A 17,399-nucleotide genomic window follows, 5' to 3' on the forward strand; every position below is an offset into this window, starting at 1 on the left:
CCGATGGTCTTCTGAAAGAGAAAGTCCTGAGAGGAGGTTAATAAAAGCAGAGAAACTACATCCTGCTCAGGAAGTCCCTGAGCTTCACATTGCTGGAAGCTGAACAGGGAGTTACGGGGAGTATCATGAGATGTTTGATCAGTTGTCATATTCTTCCTGCTTTTGATGTTGGGCATAAAACAGGAGGCAAGAGGAACCTTTGCCGTGATCCAGTGTACATATGCCAGCCCTCAGGAACCCCAGACCCTGGAGGCAAGAGAGAAAGTCTGGAGAAAGGAAGACTTTCGCTTGGTTGAGGAGGATGGGGTTAGAGATCATTTAAGCAAACCTGACACCCACAAATCCGTGGGCCCCAATGGGATGTACCCACGAGTGCTGAGGGAGCTGGCGCATGTTATTGCTAGGCCACTCTGGAGAGGTGCCTGAAGACAGGAAGAAAGCCAATGTCACCCCAGTCTTCCAAAAGGGCAAGAAGGAGGACCCAGGAAACTACAGGCCAGTCAGCCTCACTTCCATCCTTGCAAAGGTGATGCAGCACCTCATCCTGGATGTCATCTCTAAGCATGTGGAGGAAAAGAAGGTGATCAGGAATAGTCAGTATGGCTTCACCAAGGGGAAATCATGCTGAACCAATCTGATTGATAGCCTTCTGGGATGGAATGCCTGGCTGGGTACATGAGGGGAGAGCAGTGGATGTTGTGTGCCTTGACTTCAGCAAGGCTTTCGACACTGTCTCCCAGAACATCCTCTTCCGCCATCTCAGGAAGTGTGGTTTAGATGAGTGGAGAGTGAGGTGGCTTGAGAAGTGGCTGAATGGCAGAGCTCAGAGGGTTGTGATCAGCGGTGCAGAGTCTAGTTGGGGGCCAGTAGCTAGCGGTGGCCCCCGGGGGTCAGGACTGGGTACACTCTTGTCCAGCTTCCCCATCAATGACCTGGAGGAAGGGACAGAGTGCACCCTCAGCAAGTCGGCTGATGGTACCAAACTGGGAGGAGTGGCCGATACCCCAGAGGGCTGTGCTGCCATTCAGAGAGACGTGGAGAGGCTGGAGAGGTGGGCAGAGAGGAACCTGCTGAAGTTCAACAAAGGCAAGTGCAGGGTCCTGCACCTGGGGAGGAATAACCCCATGCAGCAGTACAGGTTGGGGGTTGACCTGCTGGAAAGCAGCTCTGTGGAGAAGGCCCTGGGAGTGCTGCTGGACACCAAGTTAAGCATGAGGCAGCAATGAGCGCAGCTAACAGAGGCAGTGAACAGACGCAGCAGTTTGCGCAGCAGTGTTTGGGCTCTGACTAGAACTTGAGGATCTTGTTGGAAGTTGTGGCCTTCCTGAGGATCCCCGAGGAACTAGAAGGTGATTGCTGCGAACAGGAAAGGGGAAGCTAGGCAAGGACAACTGCAGGAGGCCTTGACTTCTCCTGGGAAAAGCTCGTGGGAAAAGCTCTAGCTAGGAGTGGCTGCTGCTAACAAGCTCTCTGGGTTGCCCCTGACCAGAGGGAGTTGGGGCCTTTGATCCAGGTGGCCCTTGATTAGGGCGGGTCAAGCACCCTGTGAGTCAGTGCTAGGGAGAGGCCTATATAAGAGCCAGGCCCAGAGCTCAGTGAACAGAGGTGGCAGTTTGTGCAGAAGGGTGTGTGAAGGGACCTTTGTTTCTGTTCCCTGTGGTGTAAGTTTCCTCAAGTATGGTCGTGACACGCCACACAGCGCGTTCCCCAGTGGCTGTTGGAGTTGCTGTGTCAGAGGCTGCGACCCAGACTGACCCTCTGACAGCAGATGCAGCTCTGCAGGTCTCAGGCTGTAGGGAGTGCTTGGGGCCTCTCCGGGAGGCCTGAGCTGGCAGCCAGCTCTCCTGCAGGAGGTGTGCTGCTGTTGAAGAGTTCTGTTGTCAGGTAAGGGAGTTACAGGAGGAGGTCAGTAGGCTGCGCAGCATCCGAGAAGCGGAGCAAGAGATAGACAGGGTATTCTCGGAGACTGTGCAGCTTCGGGAGTCCCAACCCCCTGCAGCAGTGGAGTTGCCAGAGGGCTCTGTGCCGTGTGAAACGGTACATCATAACATCATAGAAGAAGACTGGAAACTGGTCACTGCTCGTGGGAGGAGAAAGGCTCCTACTCCTCCTGAAGACCTGAAGCTGAAGAACAGGTTTAGAGCCCTCCAGGATGAGGAGGAGATGGGCATGGCTGCCAGGGAAGTACCTGGGACAACAGACCCTGTGCCCTGCCGGAACGCCCGGAAAAAGCGGCGGGTGATTGTTGTGGGGGACTCCCTGCTGCAGGGGACGGAGGCATCTATCTGCCGACCTGACCTCATGTCTAGAGAGGTTTGTGGCCTGCCGGGGGCTCGTGTGAGAGATGTCATGCAAAGACTGCCTAGGCTCGTCCATTCTTCGGACTATTACCCACTGCTGCTCTTCCATGTGGGCGCCAATGACACCAAGGGCAAACTGGAGACCATCAGATAGGATTTCAGCCCTGTGGGGATGGTGGTCAAGGGTCTGGGAGCCCAGGTCATCTTCTCCTCCATCCTGCCAGTGAGGGGGATGGATGAGAGGAGGAGGAGACGGACTTTCCAGGTTAACAACTGGCTGCGCCGCTGGTGTTGGCAACAGGGTTTTGGTTTCTATGAACATGGGACCCTGTTTGAAGATCGACAACTGCTGGGGAGAGATGGGATCCACCTCACGAGGTGGGGCACGCGGGTCTTTGCCAACAGGTTGGCCAAGCTGGTAAGGAGGGCTTTAAACTAGGAAAGATGGGGGAAGGGGAGAGTTATAGTGACAGGGTAGTTGGCAAAAGACTGCTCAAGTCGGGATGCCTCCAGCAGGTGAATGCAGCCAGGGAAGTGTGCATGGGACATGGCTATGGAGGATCCTCTGGTATCCCTCCTGGGAAACCTGCATGCTCGATCACCTCTCTGAAATGCCTGTACACCAATGCACGCAGCTTGGGGAACAAACAGGAAGAACTAGAGATGTGTGTGCGGTCGCAGGGCCATGGTCTCATTGCCATTACAGAGACCTGGTGGGATAGCTCGCATGACTGGAGTGCTGTCATGGATGGCTACGTGCTTTTTAGGAAAGACAGGCCAGGAAGGTGAGGTGGTGGAGTTGCTCTTTATGTGAGAGAGCAACTGGAATGTATGGAGCTGTGCCTAGGGGTGGATGAAGAGCGAGTGGAGAGCTTGTGGGTAAGGATCAAAGGGCAGGCTAGCATGGGTGACCGTGTTGTGGGTGTTTACTACAGGCCAGCTGATCAGGATGAGGAAGTCGATGAGGCCTTCTACAGACAGCTGGAAGTAGCCTCACAATCCCAGGCCCTGGTTCTCATGGGGGACTTCAACCACCCCGATATCTGCTGGAAAGACAACACAGCTAGGCACAAACAGTCCTGGAGGTTCCTGCAGAGCATTGGTGATAACTTCGTGACACAGGTGGTGGAGGAGCCAACAAGGAGAGGTGTGCTGCTGGACCTCGTAGTAACAAACAAAGAAGGACTGGTGGAAGATGTGAAGGTCAGGGGCTGCCTTGGCTGCAGTGACCATGAGATGGTGGAGTTCAGGATGCTGCGAGGAGGCAGCAGGGCACCAAGTAGGATTGCAACCCTGGACTTCAGGAGAGCAAACTTTGGCCTCTTCAGGGACATACTTGGAGGAATCCCATGGGTTACGGCCCTAGAAGGAAGGGGTGTTCAAGAGAGCTGGTTAATATTCAAACATCACTTCCTCAAGGCTCAAGAGCACTGCATCCCTATGAGTAGGAAGTCAAGCAAAGGAGGCAAGAGACCTGCATGGATGAGCAAGTAGCTCCTGGCAAAACTCAACCAGAGGAAGGAAGTATACAGAAAGTGGAAAGGGGGACAGGCCACTTGGGAGGAATATAGGAATGTTGTCAGAGTCTGCAGGGATGCGACGAGGAAGGCTAAGGCCCGTTTGGAATTAAATCTGGCTAGAGATGTCAAGGACAGCAAGAAGGGCTTCTTCAAATACATCAGCAGCAAGAGGAAGACTAGGGAAAATGTGGGCCCTTTGCTGAATGGGGTGGGTGCCCTGGTGACGAAGGATGCAGAGAAGGCAGAGTTACTGAATGCTGCCTTTGCTTCAGTCTTTACTGCTCAGGCCAGCCCTCAGGAACCCCCGATCCTGGAGGCAAGAGAGAAAGTCTGGAGGAAGTAAGACTTTCCCTTGGTGGAGGAGGAGTGGGTTAGAGATCATTTAAGCAAACTTGACACCCACAAATCCATGGGCCCTGATGGGATGCACCCACGAGTGCTGAGGGAGCTGGCGCATGTTATTGCTAAGCCACTCTCCATCATCTTTGACAGGTCATGGAGAACAGGAGAGGTGCCTGAGGACTGGAAGAAAGCCAATGTCACCCCAGTCTTCAAAAAGGGCAAGAAGGAGGACCCAGGGAACTACAGGCCAGTCAGCCTCACCTCCATCCCTGCAAAGGTGATGCAGCACCTCATCCTGGAGGCCATTTCCAAGCATGTGGAGGAAAAGAAGGTGATCAGGAGTAGTCAGCATGACTTCACCAAGGGGAAATCATGCCTAACCAACCTGATAGCCTTCTATGATGGAATGCCTGGCTGGGTAGATGAGGGGAGAGCAGTGGATGTTGTCTACCTTGACTGCAGCAAGGCTTTCGATACTGTCTGCCATAAGATCCCTACAGACAAGCTCAGGAAGTGTGGGCTAGATGAGTGGAGAGTGAGGTGGCTTGAGAACTGCCTGAATGGCAGAGCTCAGAGGGTTGTGCTCAGTGGCACAGAGTCTAGTTGGGGGCCTGTAGCTAGCGGTGTCCCCCAGGGGTCAGGACTGGGTCCAGTCTTGTCCAACTTCTCCATCAATGACCTGGAGGAAGGGACAGAGTGCACCCTCAGCAAGTCTGCTGATGGCACCAAACTGGGAGGAGTGGCTGATACCCCAGAGGGCTGTGCTGCCATTCAAAGAGACTTGGACAGGCTGGAGAGGTGGGCAGAGAAGAACCTCATGAAGTTCAACAAAGGCAAGTGCAGGGTCCTGCACCTGGGGAGGAATAACCCCATGCACCAGGACAGGTTGGGGGTTGAGCTGCTGGAAAGCAGCTCTGCGGAGAAGGACCTTGGAGTGCTGCTGGACACCAAGTTAAGCATGAGGCAGCAATGTGGCCTTGTGGCCAAGAAGGCCAATGGTATGCTGGGGTGCATGAGGAAGAGTGTTGCCAGCAGGTGGAGGGAGGTGATCCTGCCCCTCTCCTCAGCCCTGCTGAGGCCACATCTGGAATAGTGTGTGCAGTTCTGGGCTCCCCAGTGCAAGAGGGATGTGGCACTACTGGAGCAAGTCCAGCAAAGGGCTACAAAGATGATGAGGGCACTGGAGCATCTCTCTTATGAAGAAAGGCTGAGAGAGCTGGGCCTGTTTAGCTTGGAGAAGAGAAGGCTGAGAGGAGATCTTATTAACGTGTACAAGTATCTGAAGGGAGGGTGTCGAGAGGATGGGACCAGACTCTTTTCAGTGGTGCCGAGTGACAGGACGCGAGGCAACGGGAACAAACTGAAACACAGACGCTTCCATCTGAACATGAGGAAAAACTTCTTGACTGTGAGGGTGCCAGAGCACTGGAGCAGGTTGTCCAGAGAGGTTGTGGAGTCTCCTTCTCTGGAGATATTCAAAACGCACCTGGATGCAATCCTGTGCAATGTGCTCTAGGTGACCCTGCTTTAGCAGGGGGGTTGGACTAGATGATCTCCAGAGGTCCCTTCCAACCTCAGCGATTCTGTGATTCTGTGAATGTGCCCTTGTGGCCAAGAAGGCCAATGGTATCCCGGGGTGCATTAGGAAGAGTGTTGCCAGCAGGTGGAGGGAGGTGATCCTGCCCCTCTCCTCAGCCCTGCTGAGGCCACACCTGGAGTACTCTTAGTAGTGCTGGGCTCCCCAGTCCAAGAGAGACGTGGCACTACTGGAGCAAGTCCAGTGAAGGGCTACAAAGATGATTAGGAGACGTGAACATCTCTCTTATGAGGAAAGGCTGAGAGAGCTGGACCTGTTTAGCCTGCAGAAGAGAAGGCTGAGAGGGGATCTTATTAACGTGTACAAGTATCTGAAGGGAGGGTGTCAAGAGGATGGAGGCAGACTCTTTTCAGTGGTGTCCACCAACAGGACGTAAGGCAACGGGAACAAACTGAAACACAGACAGTTCCATCTGAACATGAGGAAAAACTTCTTCACTGTGAGGGTGACAGAGCACTGGACCAGGTTGCCCAGAGAGGTTGTGGAGTCGTCTTCTCTGGAGATATTCAAAACCCACCTGGATGCCATCCTGTACAACGTGCTCTAAGTGACCCTGCTTGAGCAGGGGCGTTGGACTTAGAGGATCTCCAGAGGTCCCTTCCAACCTCAGCCATTCTGTAATTCTGTCATCAGGATCCCTGGCCCTGTTTTGCTTTGGCTATGTAAAAGCCTCCAGGGCACAGCTTGAGAATGGCCCAAATGTCTCAGATGTGGGAGAAACCATTTTGTATGATCTGCCTGGGCAACATGGGAACTGAGCTCACAACACCCAGACCCTAAGGTATGGGGTGTCTGGAAACCCCAAGCTGCCCCTTAGATGCGACTCAGCAGTGCTTCGCCAGCTCCTGCTTTCTGAAGGCGTCTGCTCCCTCAGGGATGTTCCTGCACATGCTCCACTCCCCATCTCCCTGCTCTGTATGGGACACCAGGCAGGCTCTGGATCTCTTTGCACTCTTCGTACAGGAATGTGGCCATGGAGGCAGGATACGCAAGTTGTGCTGCACAGCCCTGAGCAGTGCAGAGCTTTCTGAGCTGGCTCCTGCAAGAGCACCTGCTCCGTGGCAGGACAGAGGCACCCTGGCAGCCAGGCCCAGCAAGGACACGCTCACAGCAGTGTGCTGTGCAGCGCATGTTTACCAGTGCATGTCTGTGCTGCTGCAGGGACGTCTGCCTGGTGCACCATTGCTGGCCATAACATGGTACAGGCAAGACCCTACAGCCAAGGGCAAAGGTGGGGAGCACCACAGCTGCTTTCTGTTCCTTTGTATGCTTGGTGTACGGGCAGGGTCTGGCCATGAGAGCCTCAGGCGCAGCTGGAGTCAAGACAAGAGGTAATCTTACAAGCCCTGCCAAAACACTTGTCAAGCCCACCATCAGACCATGCCTCCCGGGTTAAAGTGAGTGCCAAGCCCAGGCATGGAGGATGGAGCCTGTTTCCCTGGGGCTGGCACTAAGTGGCTGACCTGTGATTTATGGTGCTGCTTCAGTTCCCATGGCGCCCGCTGATCCCTGCAGAGCTGCACTATAAATCCTTTCCTGGTGGGGCGCTGCCAATTGCTTTCTCCAAGAAGGCTGCTCTGCTTGCTCCCTGTGCCGTGCGGACACCTCTTCCTGCGGATGGATGCAGAGCACAGGTAAACTGCGTAATCGTGCCTGATTTCTAGCTGCATTTCAACTTCTGACCGTCATGGTGCGGTCATTTGAAGCGGTGTCTTCAGTAGGATCAGGTATTTCTCTGCAGTGTTTCATGAAAGTTAGGCATAGCTTCCACAGTCACTTGCCTTGCCTTTGGCACCCCAGACGTAACCACAGAGAGGCAGGGGAAGGCACTTAAGTGCCTTCTTGAAGCTAAAAGTCATTCCCTGATGAAAAAGGAGTTGGGGCAGAAGAGCAGAGGATCAGCATTGAGGACAATGAGACATACCCTAAAATTGCACCCTGGGGCTTGCGGACAACAGCTCTTGCCTGCAGAGACAGGGCAACAGAGGCAGGGTGCTGTGTTATGCGTTCTTTAGGTTGGCCACAGCTACGAGAACACACGATTGGATGACAGACAAAGTTTGGTGTCAACAAGTGCAAGGTGTGAGCTGTGGAAAGAAATCTTTGTGTCTATTTGTATGCAGCACTAAGGGACTCTGGTGAGTCTAGCAGGCAACGGTGTGCCAAGAAGCATAGGTGGGAAAGCAACTAGAGGAAAACTTGCATGAGAAAAAAGTGGATTTTGAGCAGCAAGAGAAATTGCATGAGTGAGGGAAAGAGTACGTGCTGTCTCAGCAAGGGAACATTGCTGGCGCTCGAAAGGGTGAGGGCAGCCCAGGCAGCAGCAAAGTCAAGTGGGAAATGTCATGCTTTCCAGAGCTCTGAATGAGGAGGTCTGGAAATGCCTGTCCTCAGAGTAGTGGGGGCAAAAATGCATTCTGGTTCTGATTTGGAGCTCAGCTAGTGGCTGAAGGAGGCTGGGTGCTAGCAGAAGACTCTCTGCAAGCTGTGAGAGCCAGGAGTGAGTCTCAGCTCACACAGATTTCCATGTGCATCCTGGGCTCATCCTAAGCGCAGGCTGGAATGACACCAAGGGCACCGTCTTCCCTCCCCACCTCGGCCCCACACCCAGCCTTCAGATGAAGCCTCTGGTCAATGGAGAATACCCCACTCTCTTCAGAAGTCACCCCACTACTTTTTTTAACACAATTTCTCTCATTTATCCTCACCCGAAGGATGAGGCTTTGTTACAGCTGTGGCTGCTTACTCAGCCATCACTTGCTGCCTGTGTAATATGCACAGACTGCAGAGGAGTCACCACTTGACCTATTCCCAGGTAAAATACTTAGTTATTTTTCAACACAAACTGTTTTCCAGCCCCCAAATTCTTTTGACCCCCCTCTCTAAGCGTTCTCCAGCTTCCTGCCAATTTCTAGGAAGTACAACCACTTGCATCTTACAGTGGTGAATTTCCCAGTTTCTCAGGGCCAAAGCAGTGTGTTTGCTGTTGCCCCCCCCACGCCCCCCATCTGCACAATCTTTTGTCCTCCCTGTTTACCCTTCCACCAAAGTTTGTGCCATCTGTGGATTTTGTCAACACTGATTTTATAATTTTCTTCCACAATGCTAACGGAAACCTTAGAAAGGATCAGAGTAAATCTGTCCCCCGGCAGAGAAAGCTGGAATCTTCTCCTCCCACACCTTTTCTCCTAACTAACCAGTCTGTTGTTTTCCCTGCAGGTTGGCAAGCAGTGACACAGGATAAGGAAAGGCCTCTCCAGCAATGGCCACTAATGGCAGCTCCAAGCCTTTGATGTTCCTACTGACTGGTTTCCCTGGCCTGGAAAATAGTCACCCTTGGATTGCCATTTCTATAAGCCTGATGTATCTCGTTGCTATTTGTGGTAACTGCACTATCTTGGCCATCATCCAGGCAGAGGCGAGCCTGCACAAGCCCATGTACCTGTTCTTGGCTATGCTGGCTGTGACAGACCTGTGTCTGGTTGCCACCACCCTGCCAACCATGCTCCGCCTCTTCTGGTTCAACTCCCGAGCGGTCAGCTTTGATGCCTGTGCCACTCAGATGTTCTTCATCCACTCCCTGTCCTTCATGGAGTCTGGCACCCTGGTGGCAATGGCTTTCGACCGCTTTGTTGCCATCTCCAACCCCCTCAGATACTCCCTGATCCTGACTAATTCCAGGATAGCCAAGACAGGGTTGGCGATGGTTTTCAGGGGTGCCTTCTTTACACTCCCAACCCCAATCCTCCTCCGGCTGCTGCGGTACTGCAGAGTCAACACTCTCTCCCACTCGTTCTGCGTGCACCAGGACATGATGAAGCTTGCCTGCTCGGACAGGAGAGTCAACATCATCTACGGCCTCTTTGCAGTCCTGGCCACATGTGGCATTGACTCCCTGCTCATTCTCCTTTCCTATGTCATCATCGTGAAGACAGTCTTCAACATTGCCTCTGGGGAGGAGCGCCTCCGGGCTCTGGACACCTGCGTCTCCCACCTCTGTGCTGTCCTCATCTTCTACATCCCCCTCATAGGGCTGACCATTGTGCACCGGTTTGGCGAGCATGCTTCCCCGCTGGTGCACATCCTCATGGGCTTCATCTATGTCCTCATCCCCCCCATGCTGAATCCCATTGTGTACAGCATCAAAATAACCCAGATCCGGCAAAGGATCCTCAAGAGGCTGCAGAGCAGCCCGGCGCTGTGCGCACGTTGACCTTCTGACCAAGGAAGAGCAGAAAGAAGGGGCCCTGCTCCGGGCCAAGCAGTGGGTGCAATTTGTGTTGTGACTTAACGAGCCATGAACGCTGGCAGCCGGCTTCTAGCCATCCTTGCTAGCTCTGTGACCCACGTGCCTGTGGGACTGCTGGCCTCCACCATACCCTGTGCACCATCTCCTCCAGAGATGTACCAGCAGAAAAATGTACAAGGGACATGCACGGCTATATAGCAGACTCATATTGCTATGGGCTTAGGACAAATGTTCTCCTGGGCGAACTGCCAGGCTGAGGAAGTGTGGTTGGTATACTTGTGTTATAAAGTCTCGTTCAGTGGGGACTTTCCTCTGCGCTGACAGCCTCGGTCTCCCCAACTGCACTTTCAGCTCTGGATATTGGTACGAATAGGTATGGTATGGGTGCCTACATCTAAGAATAAAACAGCACAAAAAGCATCTCCCGTGTGGCTCTGGCTTTTTGCTTCTGTCCTCACCATCATCCACAGCATTCATTCTTTGCTCCAGATTATTAAGCAGAAAGGTTCATATCAAAATAAGAGAAGCTGAGCAGAAAGAGTTTCTCTTAAATTTCAGCTGCGCTGCGGGATGAAGGTGCAATTGCTGACTGCACCTAGGGAAAGGTTGCCTGTGTGAGCAATGTGACCCCTCTACCAAAGCCTGAGCTGCAGCTCTGTGCACTGCTCCCCCTTCCCGTCCAGCCCTTCACACACTGCCTGAAGTCCTCTTCTGTGGCAGCATTAGGGTTTTGCTCCAGGAAGGACTGTTCAGCTGGGCTGCAGATGGATTTGGACCCTGTGTGAGGTTGGCAGGGGTGCAAAGCCCAGAGGGTGTGGTGGTGTCGTGTGTGTTGCTGAAGGCCTCTCTCTCTGGGCTCCACAGGGCCCCAGTAGTTCTTTCTAAGTCTTTCAAAGCATTATGGGTATGCTAATCCAGGCACTGGTTTCAACATTGCACTCTGTAAGACCCAATAGGGCACAAGTATTCCTGTTTTTCATCTTCATCAAGACTGTACATTTGGCCTCGAGTTCATCTTGTTTAAATTAGAGAGAACAAAACCCTCCAAATAAATGGCACAGAACAAACGAGCCTTCACCCAATTCCTTCTCCAATAGTCATTAAAAAAAATCACCAGGGATGGTGAATCCGGTACAGCCTTAATGGAACTGTTGCAATTTTATATTTATAATTGAAGCGTTGTCTTGTGTCTAATTTGAATTTGTCTACCTTCAGACTTCCACCATTGCATCTTATTATATCTTGGGAGCTAGGCTGAAGAGGACTGAGCTAAAATCCTGTCTCTTGAGTTTGTGACTTCTAGTTTGTCATTTTTCAGACTTTCAAATTCACTTTGATAAACCCAGTAGACCGAGCTCCTTAGAGTTTTTCACAATAAGGCATCTTTTTCACGATTTTAATCATTCTCACAGCTCTCCAATGTGTCAGAGAAAGAGAAAAGAAGTGTATGGGAAAGACAAGATACGGAGAGAATACTAGTAGCTTCACTTTCTAACGTCTTTGGAAAGGATAGTAAATAAACATGCCGAAAGCATTTTTTTATGCAAGTAGAGCTTTTGAAATATCTGTTCACAAAGTAATTGCATAGTTTTGTCTCTTGGAATCGGACTAGAGCTGTTTGAAATTTCATATACAAGTCTGAGGCATTATTCTGTGCGGTATTTGCTAAAAACTCATGGGCAAGCAAAACTACTGACTTAAGTTCTGGCCAAAAGGGGTGCTGAGGTGCAGCAAAGGGAACTTGTTCGTTGTGCACAATGACACGTGCCATCGATAAATATCAGTCCTCCAAGGTTGCCTGAGGAATTCATGCACCGGCGATGTTGCCCACCAGTCAAAGCAGCTCTCCTTACTGACTTGTAACAGACAGGTACTTGTACAACCACTACGTGGCCGGAGGAGGTAGGCTCCTGTTTGGATTTACACCCTAATAAGTGCCTTGCTGGCATGGACTGGTTCGGATTTGTTCTATAAACCTAGAGGAAGTCTACCAGAACCAAGGAATCTGGAAAGATATTCTTCAGGTCAGCTTCTAGCCCCTGGAGAGCCAGAACCTTCACCTTTTCTTGACAGATCATCAAGAGGGAATGATAGAACTGGGTACCGCAAGTTTAGAGAAGATTTTACAAAAAAAGAAAAGAAAACCCTATTTGTAATGCATAGCCATGCTGCAGAAGCAACAATCAATATTCACCCACCCAGGAGGCACTGGAACACATGGGTAAATAAGGTTAAGGCAGGATGAAGACGTGCAATAAACACCTTGTTTTCATTGTGCATTTGTAATGAACATATGTACAGAAAAGGAACTATTTTTGTAAAGGTTCTGCAGACCTTCCTGCTTTTGCACATAACCCCCAGAGTTGAGCAGGGACTCCTCTCCCTGAGGGGATTGTTTTTTGTTTTATTTTATTGTGGGATCTTTAGCAAACTCCCCGGACAGTCACTAGCATCAGGTGTTTCAGAAACAAAGGGATCTCAGGCCGGGGTTCATTCCAGATCTTTTATCGACAGCATAAGCCCAAGATTTTGCTTTTGCCTACTTCCTTTCCCTTGAGCCCTCTGGAATGCCTCAATTCAAATTGGCAGTGGGATAGCACAACTAAATGTCATCTCATCTCTTGTGATCCTTTGCAGGAAGCACACTTTGAGGGGTTCAGCTCCATCCCATGTGCCATGTTCGTGTTCAATGACACGCAGATGAAGCCCACAGTATTCCTGCTCACAGGTATCCCTGGCCAGGAGGCCATGAACCTCTGCATCTCCCTCCTGTTCTTCTCCATGTATGTTATTTCCATGCTGGGCAACTCTGTCATCCTGTTTATTATAAAAACAGACCTGAGTCTCCACGAGCCCATGTACATCTTTCTTTCCATGCTGGCTCTCACAGACCTCTGCTTATCCATCTCCACCATGCCTACTATCCTGGGTATATTCTGGTTTGACTCCAGAGAGATCAGCATCGATGCCTGCTTCGTCCAGCTGTTCTTCATCCACTCGCTTTCTTTCATTGACTCCTCTGTGCTTTTGTCAATGGCCTTTGACCACTACATCGCCATCTGTAACCCACTGCGGTATGCATCTATCTTAACTACCCCTAGAATAGTAAGAATGGGACTAGCATTCATGGTGCGAGGTGTGGCTCTAATATTTCCGCTCCCCTTCCTCCTGAAAAGGTTTCAGTATTGCCGGCACAATGTCCTCTCCCATTCCTACTGCCTGCACCAGGAGGTCATGAAACTGGCCTGTTCCGATATCACAGTCAACAGCATCTACGGCTTCTTTGTCATCATCTCTACCGTTGGTGTGGACTCGCTTCTCATCCTGTTATCGTACATAATGATCCTCAGAGCTGTGCTGAGCATTGCCTCCCAGGAGGAGCGTTTCAAGGCCCTCAACACCTGTGTGTCCCATGTCTGTGCCGTTTTGCTGTTCTACACGCCCATGATCGGCTTGTCCATAATACACCGATTTGGGGGCAGCTCTTCTCCCCTGGTGCAGATTCTCATGGGTTACGTCTACCTGTTGCTCCCACCCCTGATGAACCCCATCGTCTACAGTGTGAAAACCAAGCAGATACGAGCCCGCATTGCCAGGGTATTCTTCAGGTGACAAGGTCCTATCCCCGCTCTGCCCCACCCCTGTCCCCAGTGCAGCTGGGAAATACCAGTTGGTTTAATTCCAAGACAAGACAGCTTGTAAGGGTAACTTTGCGTGGGCTCACTCAGATCTCACAGCACATCTCTACATGCAATAAAGAGAAAGGCTGAAGAAGTTTTTTTCCTTTCTCCATGCAATCATGCACACGCTGTAAGTGATAGCAGGACTAGTCTTCTCAAGTTTTCTCTGGTATTCGTTGTGCTGGCTGAGCAAAAGACCTGCACCAGGTGTGCCCAGTGCCTGGGTATCCAGCTGTTTTCACACACCTTCCCCACACTCTGCATCTGGTGCTTGGGGGTGAGGTGTGTGACAGGCATGCTGGAAGCACAAAACACGCACTTGTCTGTTGGACTGGTGCAGGCATGACTGCACACTGCCAGGGGGTCTTCCTGCAGAACTGCTACCCTGCACGAGAGACAGAGGAGGGAGCTTGGGGGCAGGAAGTGGGTGCTTGACATTTAGGAGTCCCAGCAGGACGCTGACACTCTGCACCTGTCTTTGCAGCACTTGTAGCACCCCACACTTACAGACTGGGAGGATCCACCTCCAGTCCTTGGAGGATCAGGCCCAGCTGTTGAGCTGGCGATCTCTGCCCCAGCCAGGTGTTGGATGATTGCTTAAGAAAAGCTGCCAACCAGTTGAATTGAGAGTAGCTCCAAGCTGCTCTGAAACTCCTGCAGCTAATGAGGCCCTGGCCAGGATGGCCAGAGGTGCTACCAGCTCTCCAGCTCCCTCCCATCCTCCTAGTGGCTGCCTCATGAGACTGCGGTTAAATTCCTTGCCTGGTCAGCCCACCTTTGGCAAGTCAACCACTTGTTTAAAGCCAGTACAGGCTGGATATCTACCTGCACTTCCATGCCCCCACCTCAGCCCTCACCTTAGCTTGGGTACTTGCAGTCCCCTCGGCAGTGCGTGCCCAGAGCTTGTGCTTTCTTGGCAGGTGGAGCGGTAAAAGCCCATGCCAAGCCTTAGTCCATATGGGGCTGACACCCAGGTAGCTCCTGTGTCTGCATCGCCCCGGGCGCTTGGTCCTGCAGCCACGCCAGCAGCACATCCAAGACACCCCAGCAGCACTGAGCGCAGCACAATCCCAGCAGTCGCTAGCACAGGCATTGCTGCTGGGGCAGAGTGCAGGGTTGGGACTGAGGAGGAAGCGGGATGTGTGTAATGCTCTCCGCCGTCGGCACTGGCAAATGTGTGTCAGTGCTGAAAACTGGATGGATAGTCAGTGCACAGCAAAGAAGCTACAAATGTAAGAGGAAGACCTTAAAAGAGGGAAAGAGAGTGATCTGCTTGCACCATGCCCTCTGATGCTGGGGTACGCTTGATGTGAGGTGGCCAGGAGGTTTTGTGGGAAGACTCCAGTGTTGACACATGGCAGCACAAGCCCTGGAGGCAGATACCTTTGCACTTGCCACAAGTACTGTCCTAGGGAGCTGAAGCCCCTCTGGGGCCTCCCCACCCTCAGAGGTCCGTTCACTTGGTGGCTTTCCAGGCTTGTGCTCTCACCACCTGCCTAGCTGGTGGGCATGTCTACCCTTCTCATGGTACTACCCCAATGCACAGATAGAGAGGGCTGGGGGAAAGGAGGGGAGAAAAACAGGACTCTGTGGCCCAGCAATGGGAGTAAGCCTTACAATAGCGTAGTTGATAAGCATTGTTCTTCACTTCACAGCTTAGGAGCTTAAGCAAATCTGCACGGCGCTCATGTCAGCATTCAAGAACACCGTATCAGACCTACATTGTTCCCCCTGACAAGTTTCCCAGGTCGGAAGATTTCTCACCTCTGGGTTGCTCTCCTTTTCTGCTCTATATATTTCTATATAAATCTTGGCAGCAGCATCATCTTTTATGCAAAAAGACAGAACTGAAGCCCACGTTCTCTTTCTTGGCCGTGTTGTCCCTCAGTAACATCAGTCCGTATTTGTCCTCAGTACATATTGTGCTGGGTTTATGCTGGTTTAACTGCAGGGAAATCAGATGCAATGGTTCCCTCCTATCTTCTTCATCCACTCACCACTGTTCATGGAGCCATCTGTGCTCCTGTTGATGGCCTTTGGTAGCTTTGCGGTAAACCGTGACCTCCTGCAGTACAGGTCAATTTCAACCACTTGCAGGATGACCACGATGGGGGCTGGTGTTCATGTCCTCAGTGTCTCAGGTTGAGGTAGACATGAGCACTGCACCCAAGTCCAGTTTCTGCTGATCACCACAGCACAGCTGGATCGTCTGCTCCCTGTGCTGCATCAGCCAAAGATGTGCCAGACTTCCCACTCTGCCGATCCCAGAGTGGAGCAAGTAACTCACGACACGGTAGGGACCTTGTCCTTGCAAATATAGGCAGAATGTCCATAGTGTAGCAGGGATAACGGGGCCTGTTCAGGAGGGAAGTGTTTGGAGAAGCTTCCTGGGAGCCCTATATCATTCTGGGGGGTCTAAGTGATAAGAAGGCGCAGCTGAACTTGGACCGGCAGCAGGTGACACCTGGAACTTAGAGCCTCTTGCGAGAAAATGCAGTGAGCACCCGCTCACGGATCTCCTTGGTTTTGACACCATACACTATAGGATTCATCATGGGAGGGAAGAGAAGGTACAAATTGGCCATCAAGATGTGCACATGAGGGGCAATGTGGTGACCGAACCTGTGGATTACCGACGAGAGAACCACAGGGGTGTAGAAGAACAGGATGGCGCAGATGTGGGCAAGGCAGGTACCAAGTGCCTTCAGTCTCTCCTCCCTGGTTGCCAGGCTCAACACAGTTCTCAGGATCATGAGGTAGGAGTGCCCAATGCACAGCAGATCCAACCCCACGATGAAGAGAGCCACAAAGATGCCGTAGATATTATTGAATCTGGTGTCAGCACAGGCCAGCTTCACCACTGCCATATGTTCGCAGTAGCAATGGGAGATGACGTGGGAGCGGCAATACGGCAGGCGGTGGAGGAGGAAGGGCAGGGGCAACATGAGGCCGGATGCCCTGACCAGAGCCAGCAGCCCGATCTTGGCTATCAGGGAGTTGGTCAGGATGGAGCTGTATCGCAGGGGGTTGCACACAGCAACATACCTGTCAAAAGCCATGGCCAGCAGCACTGCCGACTCCATGATGGCAAAAGAGTGAAGGAAAAACATCTGCACAAGGCAGGCCTTGAAGGTGATCTCCCGCGCATTGAACCAGAAGATGCTCAGCATTTTGGGCACGGTGGTCAGGGACAGCACCAAGTCAGTGAGAGCCAGCATGGAAAGGAAATAGAACATGGGCTTGTGGAGAGATGGCTCTGTCTTCATCACATACAAGAGGGTGCTGTTCCCAAGAAGGGCTATGGCAAACACTGTGCTGAACGGGATGGAAATCCAGCGGTGCATAGCTTCCAGGCCAGGGATGCCAGTCAGGAAAAACACAAGTGCGGTGGTGTTGCTGGAAGCAGAGAAGTTGACATGGAGAAGCATCCTTTGTAAGCTTCACCTTGAAGTCTTTCTTTTCAATAAAACATAGTAGGAAGAATCATTAGACTTTGCAAAACATACACAGTTTGTGCTACTTTCACTGCCAACCCTTATAATGTGTGAAGTTGATTTGTTACTCTGCATTGTGAAACCACTGTGAAATCTCCAACCTTCAGACACAACTGGGCTGTACAGCTGCAACTAAGATGCAACGAAGCATCAGAAGAGAATTTCCCAGAGATGCCAGAAATGTTCCTTTAGTTTCTCTCCTCTCATTAGAAGCTGG

At 51.8% G+C, this 17,399-nt stretch overlaps 3 protein-coding genes across 3 annotated transcripts; 2 read left to right on the top strand and 1 right to left on the bottom strand.

The window, feature by feature from the left end:
- Positions 1-9,021: 9,021 nt before the first annotated feature.
- LOC106490790 (olfactory receptor 51G1-like) lies at positions 9,022-9,979 on the top strand. The gene has a single exon (XM_013950298.2). It carries the CDS (start codon positions 9,022-9,024, stop codon positions 9,970-9,972), a length of 951 nt encoding a protein of 316 aa, XP_013805752.2. The 3' UTR covers positions 9,973-9,979.
- Positions 9,980-12,684: 2,705 nt separating this feature from the next.
- Positions 12,685-13,620, top strand: LOC136993179 (olfactory receptor 51G2-like). The gene has a single exon (XM_067303511.1). The coding sequence runs from the start codon at positions 12,685-12,687 to the stop codon at positions 13,618-13,620; it is 936 nt and encodes a 311-aa protein (XP_067159612.1).
- A 2,539-nt stretch (positions 13,621-16,159) lies between these two features.
- On the bottom strand, positions 16,160-17,032 carry LOC136993190 (olfactory receptor 52K1-like). Its single transcript, XM_067303600.1, has one exon. The coding sequence runs from the start codon at positions 17,030-17,032 to the stop codon at positions 16,160-16,162; it is 873 nt and encodes a 290-aa protein (XP_067159701.1).
- Positions 17,033-17,399: the final 367 nt, after the last annotated feature.

This window comes from Apteryx mantelli, chromosome 1 (genome assembly GCF_036417845.1).
Source record: "Apteryx mantelli isolate bAptMan1 chromosome 1, bAptMan1.hap1, whole genome shotgun sequence".
Taxonomy (NCBI): domain Eukaryota; kingdom Metazoa; phylum Chordata; class Aves; order Apterygiformes; family Apterygidae; genus Apteryx; species Apteryx mantelli.

Excerpts from the sequence above, each read along its gene's own strand:
- LOC106490790 (XM_013950298.2), top strand. The coding sequence starts at position 9,022 with ATGGCCACTAATGGCAGCTCCAAGCCTTTGATGTTCCTACTGACTGGT.
- LOC136993179 (XM_067303511.1), top strand. The coding sequence starts at position 12,685 with ATGTTCGTGTTCAATGACACGCAGATGAAGCCCACAGTATTCCTGCTC.
- LOC136993190 (XM_067303600.1), bottom strand. The coding sequence starts at position 17,032 with ATGCACCGCTGGATTTCCATCCCGTTCAGCACAGTGTTTGCCATAGCC.